At 44.8% G+C, this 17,848-nt stretch overlaps 2 protein-coding genes across 3 annotated transcripts in view; one reads left to right on the forward strand and one right to left on the reverse strand.

The window, feature by feature from the left end:
- The window catches only part of SPG11 (SPG11 vesicle trafficking associated, spatacsin), a 34,378-nt gene extending 30,610 nt beyond the window's left edge, over nucleotides 1-3,768 (forward strand). Inside the window, exons 35-39 of the mRNA XM_050903058.1 lie at nucleotides 319-487; nucleotides 1,272-1,360; nucleotides 1,835-1,990; nucleotides 2,513-2,664; nucleotides 3,071-3,768. Of these exons, the coding sequence (XP_050759015.1) occupies nucleotides 319-487; nucleotides 1,272-1,360; nucleotides 1,835-1,990; nucleotides 2,513-2,664; nucleotides 3,071-3,251 (747 nt within the window). The 3' untranslated portion in view covers nucleotides 3,252-3,768. The remainder of the gene's footprint in view (nucleotides 1-318; nucleotides 488-1,271; nucleotides 1,361-1,834; nucleotides 1,991-2,512; nucleotides 2,665-3,070) is intronic.
- Nucleotides 3,769-5,145: 1,377 nt separating this feature from the next.
- On the reverse strand, nucleotides 5,146-16,693 carry EIF3J (eukaryotic translation initiation factor 3 subunit J). Of its 2 annotated transcripts, none has more exons than XM_050903038.1 (8): nucleotides 16,625-16,693; nucleotides 16,447-16,547; nucleotides 11,024-11,081; nucleotides 10,686-10,777; nucleotides 10,104-10,218; nucleotides 8,869-9,027; nucleotides 7,740-7,813; nucleotides 5,146-6,207 (listed from the first exon to the last, which is right to left on the reverse strand). In XM_050903038.1, exons 1-8 carry the CDS (start codon nucleotides 16,650-16,652, stop codon nucleotides 6,079-6,081), a joined length of 756 nt encoding a protein of 251 aa, XP_050758995.1. In that variant the 5' UTR covers nucleotides 16,653-16,693; the 3' UTR covers nucleotides 5,146-6,078. The 2 variants fall into 2 exon arrangements, with proteins under 2 accessions (XP_050758995.1, XP_050758994.1); XM_050903037.1 differs by having other exon boundaries at nucleotides 5,146-6,210.
- Between the last annotated feature and the right edge of the window lie 1,155 nt (nucleotides 16,694-17,848).

Raw genomic sequence — 17,848 nt, forward strand, 5'->3', positions numbered from 1 at the left:
AATGTTTAATGGGGTTTTAAAAATCATAGATATTTATAGCTTTTTTGTAACATAAAAAAAGTCATAAACAAATGTCAGTTTCGACATTTGTATGAAGTAAATAAATGCATAGCTGCTGGATTTTCTTACCTGATGTAATGCAGTTAAGCCCAAGTATAATATCGCCATTATGTTTTAAAATAGTATGGAGAAACCTCAAAGAGTGTAATGAGCACTTTTTGGAAAATTGTACCAGAACAGATTTGCTTGTGGGTACCAAAATGTGAATAAAAAAAAAAGCTTTTCAGATCTTAATCTGATATTCCTTCATCTGACCAGAGCGGGACATTGAAGACAGCTCTGCTGGATTACATCAAGCGTTGTCGCCCAGGGGACAGTGAAAAGCACAACATGATAGCCCTTTGCTTCAGTATGTGCCGAGAAATCGGAGAGAATCATGAGGCTGCTGCTTGCATACAGCTTAAACTCATTGAGTCTCAGCCATGGGGTGAGTGGAAACTGCAAAAACAAGAAATACAAGCAGGTTTGTTGAAGGAAGAAGACACGATGGGTAAATGTAGTTTTGATTGCCTGTGTTGTCCTGGTAACATCCATTAAACTTCCGCTGTCTGGAAGGAGGGTCCTATTTGCCAGGCCTGGGGTGTTCTTGTACTTAACAGTTTATCTGGTATTTTTCAAAGAGTTGAGATTTTTGGCTCTTACCGTAATGTAATGTTCCTGTGGTACTGTGCATGGCAGGAGGTAAGGACACATGCATGTTTTCCTCACTTTAATAGGATGTGACACAGTGGTTTTTTATATAAAGTGTATACATAAAGTGTTGGGGGTTTTATGTTTGTGCAAGGTAACTTGTTAACATCTAAACTTAGTGAGTTCTGTACGGCTGGGAGAATGCTGGGGAGCACGCAGAGATCTCACTGCGGAGCAGCTAGCCAGCACCGTAACAGCAACTGAACCAGAAGCTATGCCAAATGGTTTTCTGAATTTATCTGGTAATAGTCAGTGCTTGTATCTACCACAAATGTATGACCTGGATTTCTTTGCAGTTCTTCAGTCACTTGACTAGGTTCCAGCAGTAGCTTTGGTCCATTAACTGAACAGGCATCGCTGTTTCTTCATGCTTTTTTAATACGAAACTTTTTTGTTAGTCTTTTGTTGCTTTCTGAAACAACCCTAGGGGCAGACTTGGTACCAGGAGGTATTTTTGTAACTTACTTTGTCACCTTTATAAATAATAGGTTATTCATTTTTTTTTTTTTTCCCCATTTCAGAGGAGTCTCTTCGGGATGTTGCAAATTTAAAGAAACTGCTGATGAAAGCTCTGACTCTCTTCATTGATGCAGCAGAAAGTTATTCTAAGGTAAAATGAGATGGAATTGTATGACTTCTGTGCAGCATTGGGAGAACAAAGCTGCTCTAGGGAGGGTGTGCAGAATCCTGTCCCAGTAGAAAAGGAGCAAAGGAGTCTCTTGCTCTGTCGGCTCAGCACTGTCCCAGTTGCTGTTGTATCCAAGAGCAGCACACCGTTCCCTGTTCAGGCTTTAACAGCTAGGGTCACAGTTAGGTTCCCCAGTTTTAGAGGAGTGACCACTAGCTTAACTAGCAAGAATAGAACAATATAAAGAGTGTTTAAAAACTGGCGTGATTATGATGAAAGTAGTATTTGTGGTGAGTGAAGCTTCATTTAAAACTAATGGAATATGATCAATGATAAAACTGCAGTGATCTAAAAGATGAAATACTAGACAACTCTGAACTCATTGTTGCTCTCAGGAATATTTATTACTTTCCTCTGGAAACATGCTTCAGAAGCTTGCATTGATTTATTAAATAGGACTCCTGTGTCCGCCAGTCCTTGCGCTGCAGTCGGCTGACGAAGCTGGTAACACTCCAGCTGCATTTTCTCAACACTGGTCAGAGCACTATGCTGATCAACCTGAACAGGCAGAACCTGATGGACGCCATCATGTCCTTGCCTAGATTCTATCAGGTAAGCTTGGCTTCCTCATCCGTTACTTTTTCTGAAAATGATTGTTTTAAACAGCAGGTACCTCGGCACTCTGCTCCTGTGAGCCTAATGCTCAGCTCTTCCACGTGGCCACCAAGTCCCGTGACTATTAAGCCACAGGCCTTGCTGGGTCGCTGCCGTCGTACAGCCGGGACCTTGGCTATCCAGTGGCGCTCGTGCTGCTGTGAATCTACACTAGAGCCCTGAAATCTAATCTACGTTGGCATCCATCGTTTTGTAAATGCGGAAATGAAGTAAGAAAAGGGCTTTTTAAAGAGAACAACCAACCCCCTCTCTGACGTCTTGTTTAGGGGTTAAGGAAAATTATTTGCAGTACTTTGCTACCCGTGTATTTCTCTGTAATACAGCTGCTCTCAAGAACAGCATCAAGAGATGGGCCAAACAGAAGACCTAGAATATTTTAAGTATTCTAAGTATAGGAATGTTTCTGTGCAAGAATAAACTCTTCCTGCTCAGTAATTCCAGCATCTGTTCTCCCTGCAGGCAGCTATTGTGGCTGAGGCTTACGAGTTTGTTCCAGATTGGGCTGAAGTTCTGTACCAACAAGTGATCACCAAGGGAGACTTCACTTACTTAGAAGAATTTAAACAACAAAGACCACTGAAGCCTAGCATATTTGAGGAGATTGCTAAGAAGTAAGTACTTCTGTGGTCAAATTGGAACTTTCTTTTCCACAGGCTACTTTAGAGGAGCAACTGCGTGTCTAATAGCATGCCAGTCTTAGTACTGTTAAAATCTTTTATGTGATAAGGTGTAGCATATAGAGACTTGAGATTTAAGTTCAGTTTCTTAAGCATATTGTGGAAGTAGCACTGGATCCACCATTTTTATTGAGCTGGATAAATAGGGTGCCTTAGGGCTGGTCAGATCAAATCTTTTTTAAAATGCATCGGAGCAAAATAAACCACCAAGAGAATCAAATGTACATGTTGAGCACAACCTCTTTTTAAGAAATGTAGTTCTTAGAGGTCCATAGCAAGAGTCTTACAATTGTTGTCTGTGAAGCCTTTCTATTTCAGTTATACGTGCAATTATTTTCAGAGTGAAACAGCACCCACCTACTGATGCTGCTCTGAAAAATCTGAAGAAATTGCTCACTTACTGTGAAGATATCTACACATACTACAGGTTGGCTTACGATAACAAGTTCTACGATGTGGTAAATACACTTCTGAAGGATGCACAGACTGGCTGTTGCCTTAATGATATGTTATCAAACTAGACTCCAGCCTCCACGAAGTAGAGACTGGCTCTGCCCAGGACCAGCGCCACAGCTTCTTGCATGGTTAGTACTGATTCTTTAACAGATATTTTTATCAGTTACCTGCTTACAGTGATATGCTGCTATGTGACAGTTACTCCAGAAAACTGGTGGTGGTTGTAAATATTTAAAATGCTGAGACTGTGTTAACCTAAAATAATTTTGTATAATAAATCTTACTGTTTACAAAATACTTGACTAACGAGCAAACACAGACTGGCACAGCTGACGAGGAACCACAGAGATCCAGCAGTCCTCTCAGTTAGGCGTGTGGACGCTGGATCACCATAGGAATTGTATCTAAACCGACAAAAGGCTGGAATAGAATGTGCAGAATATCCAGTCCATTGACAACGGAATAAGCAGTAAACTCCTTTGAAGGTTTCAGATACACGCTAGGATAATCTGTTCTTTGATTCCAGTCTGATTAGACTGGTTTTGTTTTCTAGCTTAGTGATAAAGTCTTGTACAACTCTAACCAGCGTATACTTCATTTGCTACTGTCTTGGAGTAAAAGAAGTAATCACATAAAAATGTATTCTTACAGTTGTCGGATTTTAACTCCCTTCCACACTTAGACAGTCCTGCTGGGCAGACAGTTGGTATCGGCACCCTGTCAGGAGCCAGCAGCCGGAGTATTCTGCCACTTAGCTCTTGCGGCAAGTTTACAAGATCGGGCCAGATTTAACTGGGGAGGGGGATAAGGCTTGGACACTGCTTCAGGCAGAAACCCCGTTTCAGCCTGGATTCTGTACGCTCCCCAAAATAAATGCAGCCTGCAGAGCTTCTGAGTAATGCAGAGACGTTACCTCCTGTCCGGAGAGGGGGTGGGGAGGGCTGGCAGCCGACGATAGCGTACAGGCAGCTTTTAACTGAAATTAAGCAATGCTATCGTACTATCTCTGAACATTATCCTAGCAAAATTACAATTGCCATAGCAACCCGGTTGATTAGCAGAGAGATGCTAACTTGGATTTATAGCTTACAGTGTCCTTTTGGTCGCTGAACATTTTCACGCTAGCAACCGCTGCGTATGACAAACACTTACTTGCACAGTATTTATCTCCAATCTGCAGTGGCAGCGCTAGAAGTTGTACACAGGTATGCATAGCACAAGTCACAGCTCCTGTGCTAAATAAAGCACGTTCTGTAGGGAGGATTATGCCTGAGCAGAACCTGATTTAAAATTCCAGTTCTAGTCAGTCTCCTAGGACCAAATGAGACTGAGCCAGCTGTGATTAGTCTAAGTTAAATAATGGGTAGCAAGCTTTTAGCTTGAACTTTAAGGTTCCTGGCATGCAAGGAGAACCTCGAGCTATGCTGCTGAGAATTACCATCCCTGATCCTTTAAAAATTTGGGGCCACTAACAATGGGAAGGACCTGGAAGAGCGCCTGCCTCATGGAAGCACACACGTATCCCATCCGTATCGGGAACAAACACCCGAGTAAACCGCACGTTGTAAATGCGAGACTGCTTGTGGTAATGGCAGCTGCCAGCTGGAATAAAATAACTGCTTGCACTGAATAAGGGCTACGCTCAAATATTCCTAAGGTAAGTACGAGCCACCGAGCTCAGCAGTTCCAGCAATAGAAACGATTAAATTTGTCATGGAAATGCTTGGATTGTGGCAGTCCTAAAAGCATTTTGTTTACCATCAGCATCTGTACAGGTCTTATAAGAAACAGCCATTTTACAAGAATGAAATCTTGCCCCTCTGAGACCAGTTAAGCTGGAAGTCAGAGCAAAGACTAGACCTAGTAACACACGCCCAGCACACGTCTGTTTTGCAACTCTACCACTTCAGGTATTTTTATTGCAAGATACTAAAAGAACCGGTCCAAAGACAGCCATAGTGAAGTCCTCAATAGTGATTTTTATTAAATTAGTCGCTTTATAAAACATTGCAGATGTCATAATTGTTAACATAACAATTTGCCCAACTGTAGTAACTGTTGCAGTTTGCTAAGCAAGTTTTTTTTTTTTTTAAATGAAAGAAAATGGCTGAGTCGTGAAAGATCCACCACAACCCATGAGAGACCAAAAGGAAGTCTTGTTTTTTTACACTTACTTAAACCAGGCAATTAACTGTTAAAGAATACCCAACCCATACAGCTGCATTAGTAGAAATTTAGATGAATGGAAACTAAACTTCATACTCAAGACACAAGCCGTTTTTTTTCAAATAAGCAACTCTTTCCCTGTTCTCACCCACCACGTGTTCTGGTTAGGTGTCAGGCTTTGAAGTCGTGGGTATCGACCTATCTCAAGTGATGCGTTTCCAGGTGCGGCATCCTCGCTCTGAAGTCAGCAGTTCCCCTTCGCAATATACTGAAAACCTCAAGCTCTAACTTAAGACAAAGCAACTGTAACACTAAGTGCACACCATGCCCTTGCTGCAAACTGCTTTTGTTCATCACACAAGTCATTCAGGGAGGTACAGTTAAGGCCATGTCACTGAGCTGTGCTGGTAATAACACTTTGCCTTGTTGAAATTCCTTTCCAATTGAGTGGCTGTTACTATAAAATCAAATAGCAACAGTTACCGTTACCAGAATTCGGGGGTTTTTAACTGCAATTTACATAGCTTTTAAATGTCTTCATTCTAACCCCCGACCACGGAAGAGGAAGCCCAGTGCTTCAGCACGGACCCGTCAAGAGTTAAACCACCAGCACAGAGATACTGCAATTTTGATTGTAGCATTTGGCAGAATGTAAAGGAAGAAAAGTTGTGCTACATGTTTAAGGGATCGTGGGCAACAGAAAGACAACAGAAGGGGAGAGAAATGTCACATGAAGTCTTCGAAGTCTTGTACGTATTCTCCATCGTATCCTCCGTAATCAGCCAGGTCATCTTTCATAGTCGCCTTTAAACCACCTCCAGGCACAACACCTTTTTTCTTCTTTTTGGCTTTATTCTGCTTAAATAGGAAGAGCACATTTACTTTAAAATCCATAGTAATTTGTCATTATTCTAATTAGAGTAACGCCACATGTCTTTGGGTATGAGCATTCGCGTACCCATGCGGTGAAGGCACTGTTCCCAGCGATTTCTACCCCTGCACTTCATCCCACAACGCAATCCAGTCATAGTAAAGCTGTGACATTTTCAGGTGTCCCACAGCTCCCCGCATCACATACCTGCCCATGTTCTGTCATTCATCCTATTTTACCTAGACTCTAAACAAGCAGAAGAACCAAGTAAATGCAGAGTCTAGTGTTTAGTTTTGTGGAATTACCAATTTAATTAAGGAATTTAATGTGGCTTTTATCACCATAGTGGCTGAGCATCTTCCTTGCAAAAAAATGGAAGTCCCAAACAAACTTTACAGAACATTTCACAGTAAAGCTCCTCCTTACTGGATTGGTGTGGTTGTAGCTTTCAGTGGTTGACCAAACTAATTTACATGAAAAGCCGGGAGAGAAGAGTATAAAAATAGGGAGTATACATACTCTCTCTTTTTAAACTTGTTTGGTTCAATAAGTCACAGGCTTCTCTCCAACGTGCAGCTCGTATTCAAGAAACAGCTTGTCACGTTTGCCAAACTCCAGGCTTAATGCATCAACACTGGACCTACCGTTTGTTTTGTACTGAAGCGCTTCACTTGCGCCTGGGGAGTTAGAACTGGCACCACAGAAGAACGCCTGCCACGGGAACAGTTTCTGACTAAGAGGTTTCCCATTTTACGTTTGCAAGTTACTCCTCACGTTGACAACACTCTGCCATTTGTTTCCTACCCGTCCTCCAATGTGATTTAAAACATACCGAAAGAGTTGCACTACTAGTCATGTTTTCTGCTTGATTTTGTTGCTATCTAATGATTCAATTAATTGTTGAACGCCAACCCACCTGGAATCTTAACACAGATATATGCTATACAACACAATGTTTTGGATCACACCATAAGCATCAGTTAAGCTATTGCATCACCTTTTAAAACTTATCCTCTTCCTTGCCTACGCAGTTACTGCTCCTTTAGTTTGCATGACAGCATAAAAATCCCAGTTATCTGCTATTCAAAATCCCAAAATCCCAGTTATCTGCTATTCAAAATCCCAAACTTCGGCAAAGATTTAAGTTACTTCCATAGACTGGTATTCTATTGACATATAACTCTAAATGAGGCTGGCTTCTGTCTTCAGGACAGCCATGTAAGCCATTTTAACTCCAAGACAGCGTAAAATGGAACAAGGTTAGCACATAGGTAACATTTGTGTAAATTAATCAAGGTTTTGCCTGTGATCTCTAGATTCAGTCAACTCCTCATTACCTCACACAGTGAAGAGGATTTAATGCTAAACCAGTACCCAAGGTTATCATTTAATCTCCTGCTACTACCTGTAAGAAAATCGGCAGTTCAAGTCAGCGTTAAGCCTACTGCCATTTTCCAGGTGAGCCCCTTCAGCGGGTATTGTTATTGCTGCAGAAACACACAGAAGTCTTTCTTACCTTTTCTTGTTTTTGTTTTTCACTGCATAGTACTGTCAAAGTATTTGTGATCTTTTTCAAATCATCAATTTCCACTGCATCGGGGGGGGGGGGGGGGGGAGAAAAAAAAAAAGATTCCTCATCAATATTGTTCTTAGAAGGCAGCTAAATAATCTAACATCAACATTCTCTAAAAACTAGAAATAAGCATTAGTAGTAAGTAGGGCAGTTACTTGATTTACATCAGCAAAATACAGACTGGGTAATTCTGGTCCTGGTAGTCACAATCACTATGGCAGACGGTCCCCAGGAAGCAGCCTGAGTGTTGTGGAAGGTAAAACTTGCAAATTAAGAGTTAGTGAACACCAAAGTCTTAATGAGGAGGCATTTGAACAGGAAAATATGGATCCAGTAAAACACAGTAAAACATATCAAAAGGAGCAGTGGATTAACAATAAATTACTATTGTTAACAATAAATGGCCCAAGAGGTTGCGAGTCCTTCACTTCAGAAGATCTGGAATCCATTTGTAACGCACGTTACCAGCTCCAGGCAGCCAGAGATCGCTGTATTTACACAGCACTAAATGCTATCGAGTTACCCCCTCGCTGAAGGACAACGTGTGTACAGTACGGGAAAAGATCTCAAGCAATGAGTTCACCAAGTACTTCAGCCTACCAGAGCAGTGGAAAAAAACGAGGTTAAGTTAGTTTTATATCCGTATAGTTACATGTTGAATTCCAGAACAATTTATTTTGCAGTCCCAGAATTACATGAACTCAATTTTGTAAGTTTCCTTCCAAATGAGCTACTCAAGTTATCTGGCTCAGGGAATTTTATTATTATTATTTTAGAAATGGCTTCAAGAAACACATGCAAGATTTACATCAGCATAAAAATTCACGCTTTTTAAAGTGACTGTCTTTAGCTGACATGCAGAAAGAGTAACTCTTGCACAAGCACACAATCTGTAATAAAGTTTGTCGGAATGGAATCGGTTACTAGTCAGTGAAACAGGTTAGTGCTTCATATAGTATTAACTACATAGATCAATCTTGATCTAACATGTACTACAACAGCATGGTTTCAACATCAACTCCATTACAATTTTGGTAGCAGTGTATTCTAGGATGTCTTTCACTTAACTTACATGAAATACATACGTCTCGAACTAACGCTTCCAAAAAACTGGCATAATGTAACGATTTTTCATACTGTGTAATTTTCTCTTTTAGTAGTTTGCCAAATTCCGTAAAGTCATCTTTTGAAGAGGGATTCATGGCATCTATTCCACAAGTGTTATTTACACCTGCACGGAAAGAGAGAGGTATTACAGAAAACATTAGCTGTGATGCCTAAAAGACGACACCAGAGGAAACAAGTAACCTCATTCACATTCAGTTCCTCACCTCCACTGAAGCTTCACAAACCCAAAGCTGAGGTTTGCTCACTCCCTCCCCACTGGCTTCTGCCACACAGAAGCTAACAGCCTGAGTTACTAACCTGTACGGAGAGAGATTGTGCTGCAAAGCTCGGTAATTTGAACCAGCTATTCCTGTTCTCGGAGCAGCGTGCGCTACAGGAAGCCCCTTTCCACTTAAATAAGGAATTCCTGCCTTGAGCTCGTTAAGTGCAAAATTTAGTTGGTTCTTTGCAACTGTATTCAATGCACCCCCCCCCCAAGGCACTGTCCTCTTTCAGAAGACTCGCAGAGCAGAATTTTCACTGCGTAATAACCTGTGTAATTCACTATAATCAAGGAAACGCACTTTCATGTTTGAGGAATGCTGCTATGAATCAGTATCTTTGCTAGTTCTGTCAAAGCACAAAACCAGAATGATCTGCTTTAAGTCTACTTCGTCTACGCCAGGAAACAAGCTCATTCCACTAACTTAACTGGCTTGCTCAACATCTAGCTTATTGCACAGATTGCCTGAAGTAAAGCACGCATGAGTTATGCTGTGCCACACTCGTCCAAAGCCTCGTTAAATCCATGTTGTGAAGCACCGCAGAACACCGAGAGACAGCACTTTTTTCTTTTCTTTTTACACACTCATCTTTTTACCAGAAGTACCAATATGATGGAAAATTTAGTCAGCCATCTTCTTCCTATAACCTCCTACCACGACAAGTTAAGGAAAGTGCACCTTCCGTTCTGAAGATGTTTCTGGCGATCAGTCCTTAGTACCAGGCCATGCCTCCAGGAGTCTGAATTTAAAGCCCTCTTTATTCTCAGTAACACAACCTGCGTGCGCTCCGACAGTCGAATCCTGCTCAGTTCTTTTTGCAGGGCATCCACACATAACACAGGTTTATTCAAAGGATACCGCGCTTTGTGCTGCTACAGTTACATGGACTTGCTTGACGTGGGCACAGCACACTTACCAAATGTTTCTTTTGCTAACTCAAGGTCTGACTCCTCTTGTAATTTCTTTAGTCGTAGTTTGTCTGCTAACTGTTCTTCTGGTGTAAGTTCTTTATGTTCCTCTGGTGCCTCTAACTGAATTAAAAAACATATATAGGGAGAATGTTATATTTCTTACCCTTGAGCAGAGGGAGTACAAGAAACCGTGTTTTTTCCAGCGCCACTTGAATAGGTTACTTCTGCCTGAAGTCAATACACCTCAAGCATGTACGAACCTGAAAGCCATCCCAATGAAGTATAACAATGCCACATTGTTTAATAAATTGTTCATGTTACAAGAAGTGGGAAGAAACACCTTAGTTCTAAGTTTCACAGCTGCATGTTTTATCATGCGGCGCATACAAAAGAAACAGAGATAAGCATTATTTCAATAACTGGTTAAATTACAGAGAAATTAAAGCTAACATCCCCCAGATGTTACTAAGGACAAGACTGAAGTTTGGTTTATCAGACTAGGCAGGATCTTTACAGGTCTTGTTCACCCTCAAAAAAAAAAAAACCCTGCCCTCTAAATTTTGAGACCTGGAAGAAATAAAAGTTACCCTTTTTTTAAGCTCCTCTTGCTTCTTCTTCTGTAGCTTTTCTTTTTCTTTTATTTTTTCTGCTATTTTCTTTTTTTCTGAAACTTTTGGTTCTGTAAAACATTGAACAATACAGCACTCAAGAGGCCTACTGATTTGTTTTTCAGCAACTACAGAAACACTAATCAAAGAGAAAGCCACAGAGCTCAGTTACTGGAGTCTGAGCACAGAGAGTTAAAAGACATGCTTTGCCAAAACCAAACCCAACCCTGTTAAGTGGTTTTGATTCTTCAGATACACTCAAGACAAAACCCGTGTCTGTTCTGATGCTGCGTACAGAGCCATGTATTAAGTCTTACCTTGTTTTATCTCTGTCTCCTTTACTTCCTCCTCTTCCTCCTCATCATCCCAGTTATCCTACAAAATGAGTCTTAATTAAGGTTCTTTTACAGATACTTTCTACTTGTTTAGGTAACAAATACAAAGAACAGCAGCTTACATATAACCTCTTTCAACGCTCACACATCCATTAATCTTACGTATTGGAGCGGGGACGTGGGGAGGAAGTCGCGAGAGCTGTACAACAAGGGCACGGCTTTTGGGAGCTGACCAAGATGTTTCAGGACTAGTTCTTACCATGAAAAAGGCAGCTTTTATTCAAAGAATCAGAAAGCTCACGTCAATATAGTTACAACAGCAAGAGCACGAACAGTCAACACCCATGTAAAACATGAGTTTATTATAATTTCTTGTATTACACATTACGAGATACTGGAATGTCATCGGATGCACGCATGTGGTACAGCCACCGCTGGAAACGGACAACTCGGCTGCAACCATTTTAGATGAGAACAGGCTGTCACCACCACCGAAAGACCCGTTCCCTCCCAGCTGAGCGACACCAGCGTGCCCCTCTGCCCTGCGCTGGGAAAAGCATTCCTGTGGCTGCACGTGGAGCCGCGACACACGGGTCAACGCTAACCCGGATCTGCTGCCAACCCAACGCGCGGCAGACAAGGCTGCGCTGCGGGAGCAGGGAAAGCGGCAGTAAGCAGGCAGAGGAGAATGCAGGGGGCCCAGCTTTAGGCAGGAATACCAACTTCTAACAGTCACAACACCACGTTTTGGACCAGTTTTTGACCAATGACTACTGCTTTTTTTATAAGCAAAGGAGCTATCAAAAGACTCTTCCCACAAACAAATCACTTAAATGTTCTCCAACAGCCATCACGTTCTCAAGTGTGTTTTCAAGCAGTCTCAGCTGTGGCGTTGGCAGTAACTCTCTGCCTCCAGTTTTCACCTTCAGCGTGTTCAAGATTCATGGTGGTCCTCAGCTACCACGCTGCACGCCTCACCATCAGCCATCGCTCACGTCTCCCACTCCTCACGGTCACTGTCCTGTACCCAGGTAGATGATCCGTGGTTCAAAATACTACACGGTTCAACCAAATACCGAGGAAGCATCGTTTTCTACAGAACTGACCTGCTGACGTCATGTGCAGGCTTTGCCAGCAGCAATTCTGCAGTTTCTTCCTGACAGTTACCTGAGTAAGAGTTATGGGAGTATATATTCTTGTCCTAATGCCACTCCAAATTCAAGCGGATCGCCTCCGCATGGAAATCAATGCTCTTAAAATTGATCTGAAGTTACATGCTGAGTACCACATGATGTACACACCAGAAGTTAAAGCCAAAAAATCTCACAGGAATCTAATTTTAGTTACCTGTTTCAACTCAAGTTGCAAGCTTAAGAGACTACATTTGATGACCTGGTTTACACAAAAATCACACGTACTGTCACTACATCATCATAGGTAAGCTTAAAAACCATAAATCCTGAATTTTGTGATTTCCACCTCACAACAGTAATGCAGGCGGTCATGCAAGCTCTTTATTAATTTCTAAGGGTTGCTACTGGCATGGCAAAATAAAAGACACTGACGGAAGAACTCGGTATTTCACCGCAACGTGCTGATCCAAGCAAGGAAGACACTTGAGTTCATCTACCAGCTCACTCAAGTTAATTGGCACTTGTAAGGGATTCAGCTTCCCTTCCTCATTCCAGGAAGCTGACTTGAATTTGGAGCAGCATTATTTTAGCTCATATCTAATTAAGAGTTTGTTACACCCACTTCTTAAATAGCTCTTCTCATTACTGCTGTATATAGTTTGCTGCCTTATCCCTTGCCCTGTCTTTCAGAGACAGATTTTAAAATCAAGGATTTTATGGCGCAAAACCCCAGAGGAAGGGCACCCTGTCCGCGACGTGACGGTACTCACGGGATTGAAGGGAACTACTGCATGTCACTAGTATGTTCTGGGAGACTGAAGAGAGGGTTCGTGGGCAAGGACTTCCACGCGATGACAGACGCACTCCTTCCCCACAGCAGACCACGTCCCTGCCAGCCATGCCTGCACGGGGCCAGCGCACGACGGCAGTTTCAGCTTGCAAAGCTAAAGCTGAGACGATGAACGTAGAAACAGCAGACCCTTTGGAGGGCAGGGTGACCGCCTGCCCCCGAGCCGCTGGGTGGAATTTAAGATCTCGACTTTAACCAAAGGGATGGTCGACTGCCGGGAGCCCACGCAGAGAGACCACCGCTGCTGGAACCAGGGACAGGCAACCGCCAGCTCAGCGCCATCGGAGAAATGCTCCTGGCAGGGCAACCCGCGAGACGTTGCCATCTGAGGATTCACTCTTCAACCTGGTGCGCTAAGATACGCAGGTCTCCCAGCTACGCTGAATACTGTCTCGCTCTTCTCCAAGATTTTTTTTTTTTTTTTTTAAAACAGCAATAGAACATGATTAATATATTGGGCAGGCTTTTTTTTTTTTTACTGAGGGCAGGGGGAGCATCCAAATATACACCTATTTCTGTGTTTTATAAATTCCAGTGAACTCTCTTGGAGGAAAGAAAATTGCTTTAGTGCTGTATCTTTGCACTGATACTAAGGAATTCAAAGAGGACATCTTTATTCCAAAATACATCCACTAAAGTAGCTTAAAACTTTGAAGTATTTCAACAATACTCATTTACGCATACTTACCTAAAATAAGGCTACTGAAAACATCTTCCATTTCATGTAACTAAACCCCTGATGAGAGCAGCTCTCTTACGATTTCATAGGCTCCATCACATGTACCTTAAACATACGATAATGCACATTATTCCCCCCAAAAACCAGAAGACATGATTGGAAAGCGACAGGTACTCCAGCATTTAGATTCCCAGCTAAACCTGAATGCTCTCCTTCAAAGAGAAACAACTGCACCACGCCAAAGGCTGTCGCCTGGATGATAACAAGCACAGTTCCCAGTTTTGGCTTTGCTAAGCACAAAATTGCCCAAGAGTAAATAGATGAAAATTCCTTGGCAGGAGGCCCGTCTTCTGGGAAACTGGTGTTCTGGGTAACACTGGAAAGTGGTTACTGATGAAGATGCTAATTTTAAACCCGGGGAAGTCAAAGTTTCCTAACTTAACAGTTACTTCAAAAAATCTTCCAAAATAAACTACAGAATCTGAATATATAAAACACATTCCAAAATGTGAAATATCAACCTTAAGACAAACTAATTGTCAGGAAACACTCTGTAATTCTATTTTAGACCATGTAATTTTTCTTATGTGGGCACTTGCCCACGGTGGACCCTTGCAAACAAGGAACCTAGAGCTGAAGCAACCCCCTCTCAGGCTCAGTTCTGTGATCTTCGGTGTTTCTACAGGAAGAGCAAATCAAAGTAAAAGAAAACAGCTTTCTTTGCTGGACTGGTCCTTCTCTCTAGATGCAGCTCCAGGACTAAAACTGTAATCCCTAGGAAAGAGTTAAGTAGTTGCATTCTTACACATATGGGAAAACTTTGTTCCTTTATTAAAACAGCCACAGAAAGCACAGGTGTCTTCAAGAGAATAACACGTGAGAGTCCAGTTCTCCTGGACACATTCTATCGTAGCAGAACAGTTTCTCACTTTCAAAGGAAGGAGGAAAAGCAAGCCTCGCAGAGACAATGAGTCTAAGATACACGTGTATATATACACATATACATATATAAATTATATATATGCATATAGTTATATGCTAACCACACTCTTTACAAATGACTGTAGCTACTGTATACAGAATACCTTTACTTATTTTGCCTGCTGTAATGTGACACCTGTGGTAACTATAGGGTGTGGGTGTTACTAAATTTAAGAAGGAAAATGGACAGCCTGTAACTGACAAAAATTTGTTAACTTTTTTTTTTTTTTAAGAGAAGATGAACTACTTTTTTCACACTATTTATAAAAAGAAAACCACCCTAAGCTCCAAGGACAACTGTGTTGGTGTTTTTCAGAGATTCTGGTAACACAGTCAGCGGCCTCAATAACAAACCCAACAAGTCCTCACCCAGTAAGCAGCAGTACTTCAGAAAGCTTCATACTTGTGACCACACTACAATGACCAAGTCACCTCGTGAGATTGCCTATTACAATATCTCAGCAGCTTGATTTGAAAGAAAAAGGTCTTTTTCAGTTGACCTATTTCCATTCCTTACATTCATCAAGCACATTCCTTTTATGTTCCCTGGCATAATTCTGCTTACTGTCCGTGTGAACGCGGAGCAAACTGGGGTTTCTGTGGCATCCGCCATTCAGTCCCCCTGGCTTGCTAAGGGACAGCTGGAACTAAGTAGGAGGAAACAAGCTTTTAAGGAAGGTCTGCTTTCATATGCATCAGAAATAAACATCCACACATTTTAATACCGATTCCATGCAGGCATCACTCTTTGAAACACAGTACAAATCCGTTTCAAATAGTGCCTTAAGTAAACATATTTTAAGTGACCTGGGCACTACCAAATCTGAAACTGCACGGTAAGGCTGCTGTACCTTCCAACTGTGGCGGGGGGGGGGGGGGGGGGGGGGGGGGGCGTGTGTGAAGAAGTAGGAAAAAGGGGTGGCAAAGACACGCTGCTACAAGGCAGAAGTTTCTGGTCAATAGCAGGAGCACAAACACAGCACTGCTTCTATTAAATCCAACCCTAACGCCTCACCCAGCACACCATACTCAAAACTGCAAATCTGAAAGGCTACAGAAAGCAAGGGGAAAACTAGCCAGCCACAGGAAAGCGCCCAGAGGCCCGGCAAGCGGCTGGGAAGCAGCAGGTGGATCCCCCAGAGAACAGGAGATGCCTCTTCAGGCTTGAAAAGCGTCTGTGTCCGTCTTTTTCTCCCCTGGAAGACCGAAGGCAGCGGGAACAGACCTCGGGCAGAAACGCCCACTCTGAGCGGGGATTAAGGGGCACAGGGCAGAGACAGACTCGTTTTCCACTTGGCATTTTGACTTGTCATCTGTAACCGACCGCTGCCCTTTCGGAGCACCAACACCGGAGAGTCGTTTCCACACAGGCGGAGCTGCCGAGACCCGCCCGGGCCGCCCCGCCGCCAGCCCCCGCCGAGACCTCCACCGCCTCCCCGAGGGCCCAGCCCGGCCGCGGACACCCGCGTTCCCCCTCGCCCCGGGCCAGCGAGTCACCCCCGGAGACGCGTGAATCCAGCCTGCCCGACGAGTCCGACCCACCCGGCCGGAGGCTTCCTCACCCGCCGCCCGGGCCGCCCCTGCCCCGGGCCGGGCCGCACCGCCGCAGGCCCGCGTCCCCCGCACACGCGGCACCATATGGCAGCGGCCCGCGGCGGGCCCGGCCCGCTCCCCGCCGCCCCCGGACCGCGGCCAGCCGGCGGAGCCGGCCCCGTGGCCACGCCACACCGCGAGGGCCCGGCGAGGGCCCGCCCGGCCGCACCTTCACGTCGTCCTCCTCATCCTCGCCGGCCCAGCGGTCTCCGGCCACTCCCGGCACCAGCCGCTTCGCCACCGGCTCCACCACCTCGAAGCTGTCGGCGTCTGTGGGGGAGAGGAGAGCGGGTGAGCGCCGGCGGGCGGGCGGGGGGCGCCGGCGGGGCGCGGCGGCCGCCACCTACCCCACGAATCCGCCGCCTCCGCCGCCATCTTCCCCGCCGAGCCGCCACCGCCGGCGCTCGCAGCAAGCACGGTGAGGCAGCCGCGCCAGAGCGGCCCCAGCCAGCGCCGCGCGCAGGGCACGCCGGGACGGCGGCGGACAGCCGAGCCCACGCCCCGCCCGCCGACAACGCGCGCGCGCACGCGCTCCCCACCGAGCTCCGCCCACCGAGGGGCGGGGGGCGGGGCGCGGCCGCCATGATGGGGGCGCTGAGGGGAGGCGGCGGGCCGAAGGGGAGCGGGAGCAGCGCCCTCGTCCTTCGCGCTCTCCCCGGCGGCTGGGCTCCCCTCAGGGCCCGTAGGCGCGGTTCTCTGCCGAGGGAAGGCCCCTTCCCCGCAGGCTTCTGCGGCGCTATCAGTGAGCGCCAGCTGCGGCGTGAGGGGAGCCTCCCCCGCGCTGCCCCGGGGCCCGGCGGGTCAGATAGCCGGAGCGCTGCCCCCAGCAGGGACGGCTCTGGCGATGCTCGGTCACAGAGAGAGAGGTTGGCTTCTTTCCTGTGGTTGACTTGTGTCAATAAAGGGGGCAGCGTTCTGAACTACCCCTCTTGTTACTGGAACCGGTGTCCCGGTATATTGCCCTCTAAAGAAGGGGGAAATAAGCTGTGTTACGGTGAGAATTTTTACGTGACGATAACCGTGCCTATACTTGGCGCATGCTACTACTTCAAACCGCAGGTAAGGTTAAAGCAGTAACGTGTCATACCTGTGTAACTACTCTGTGCAAGGAAGCCGGTGATTTTCAAACACTCTTTTCACACCACCATTGTACAAAGAGCCCGGGGAGTCAGCCCCAAACTGGAAAACTATCCTTCTTCCCCAATAAAGACAAACCTTGGGGCAGTTCGGGCTGATTCCTCACACCCTCTGCAGATGGCAGGGCTTTAACCTGAATAGACTAACACCACAAAAAATAGCATCAGCTTCGAGAAACTAGCCTCCGACAGGGTGGACTTTGCCAGCCGACACTCCAGCCACTGCCCCCCGTTACCCTGTTCTTGCTTAGGCTTCATCTTCCGATACTGCAGGTAGGCTGGTCTACAACAGTAAAAGGAATATTAAGTCTCATTCAGAAACTTGGTTTCTAGGTATTGATTCTTGAAAATATGTAAGAAACAGACACAAAAATGGAATATAAAGGGATAGAACAAAGGGGAAGATTAAGATTTTTTTAAAAAGGAGAAAATCCT

The sequence above is a fragment of the Gymnogyps californianus genome, chromosome 11 (genome assembly GCF_018139145.2).
Source record: "Gymnogyps californianus isolate 813 chromosome 11, ASM1813914v2, whole genome shotgun sequence".
NCBI classification, from domain to species: domain Eukaryota; kingdom Metazoa; phylum Chordata; class Aves; order Accipitriformes; family Cathartidae; genus Gymnogyps; species Gymnogyps californianus.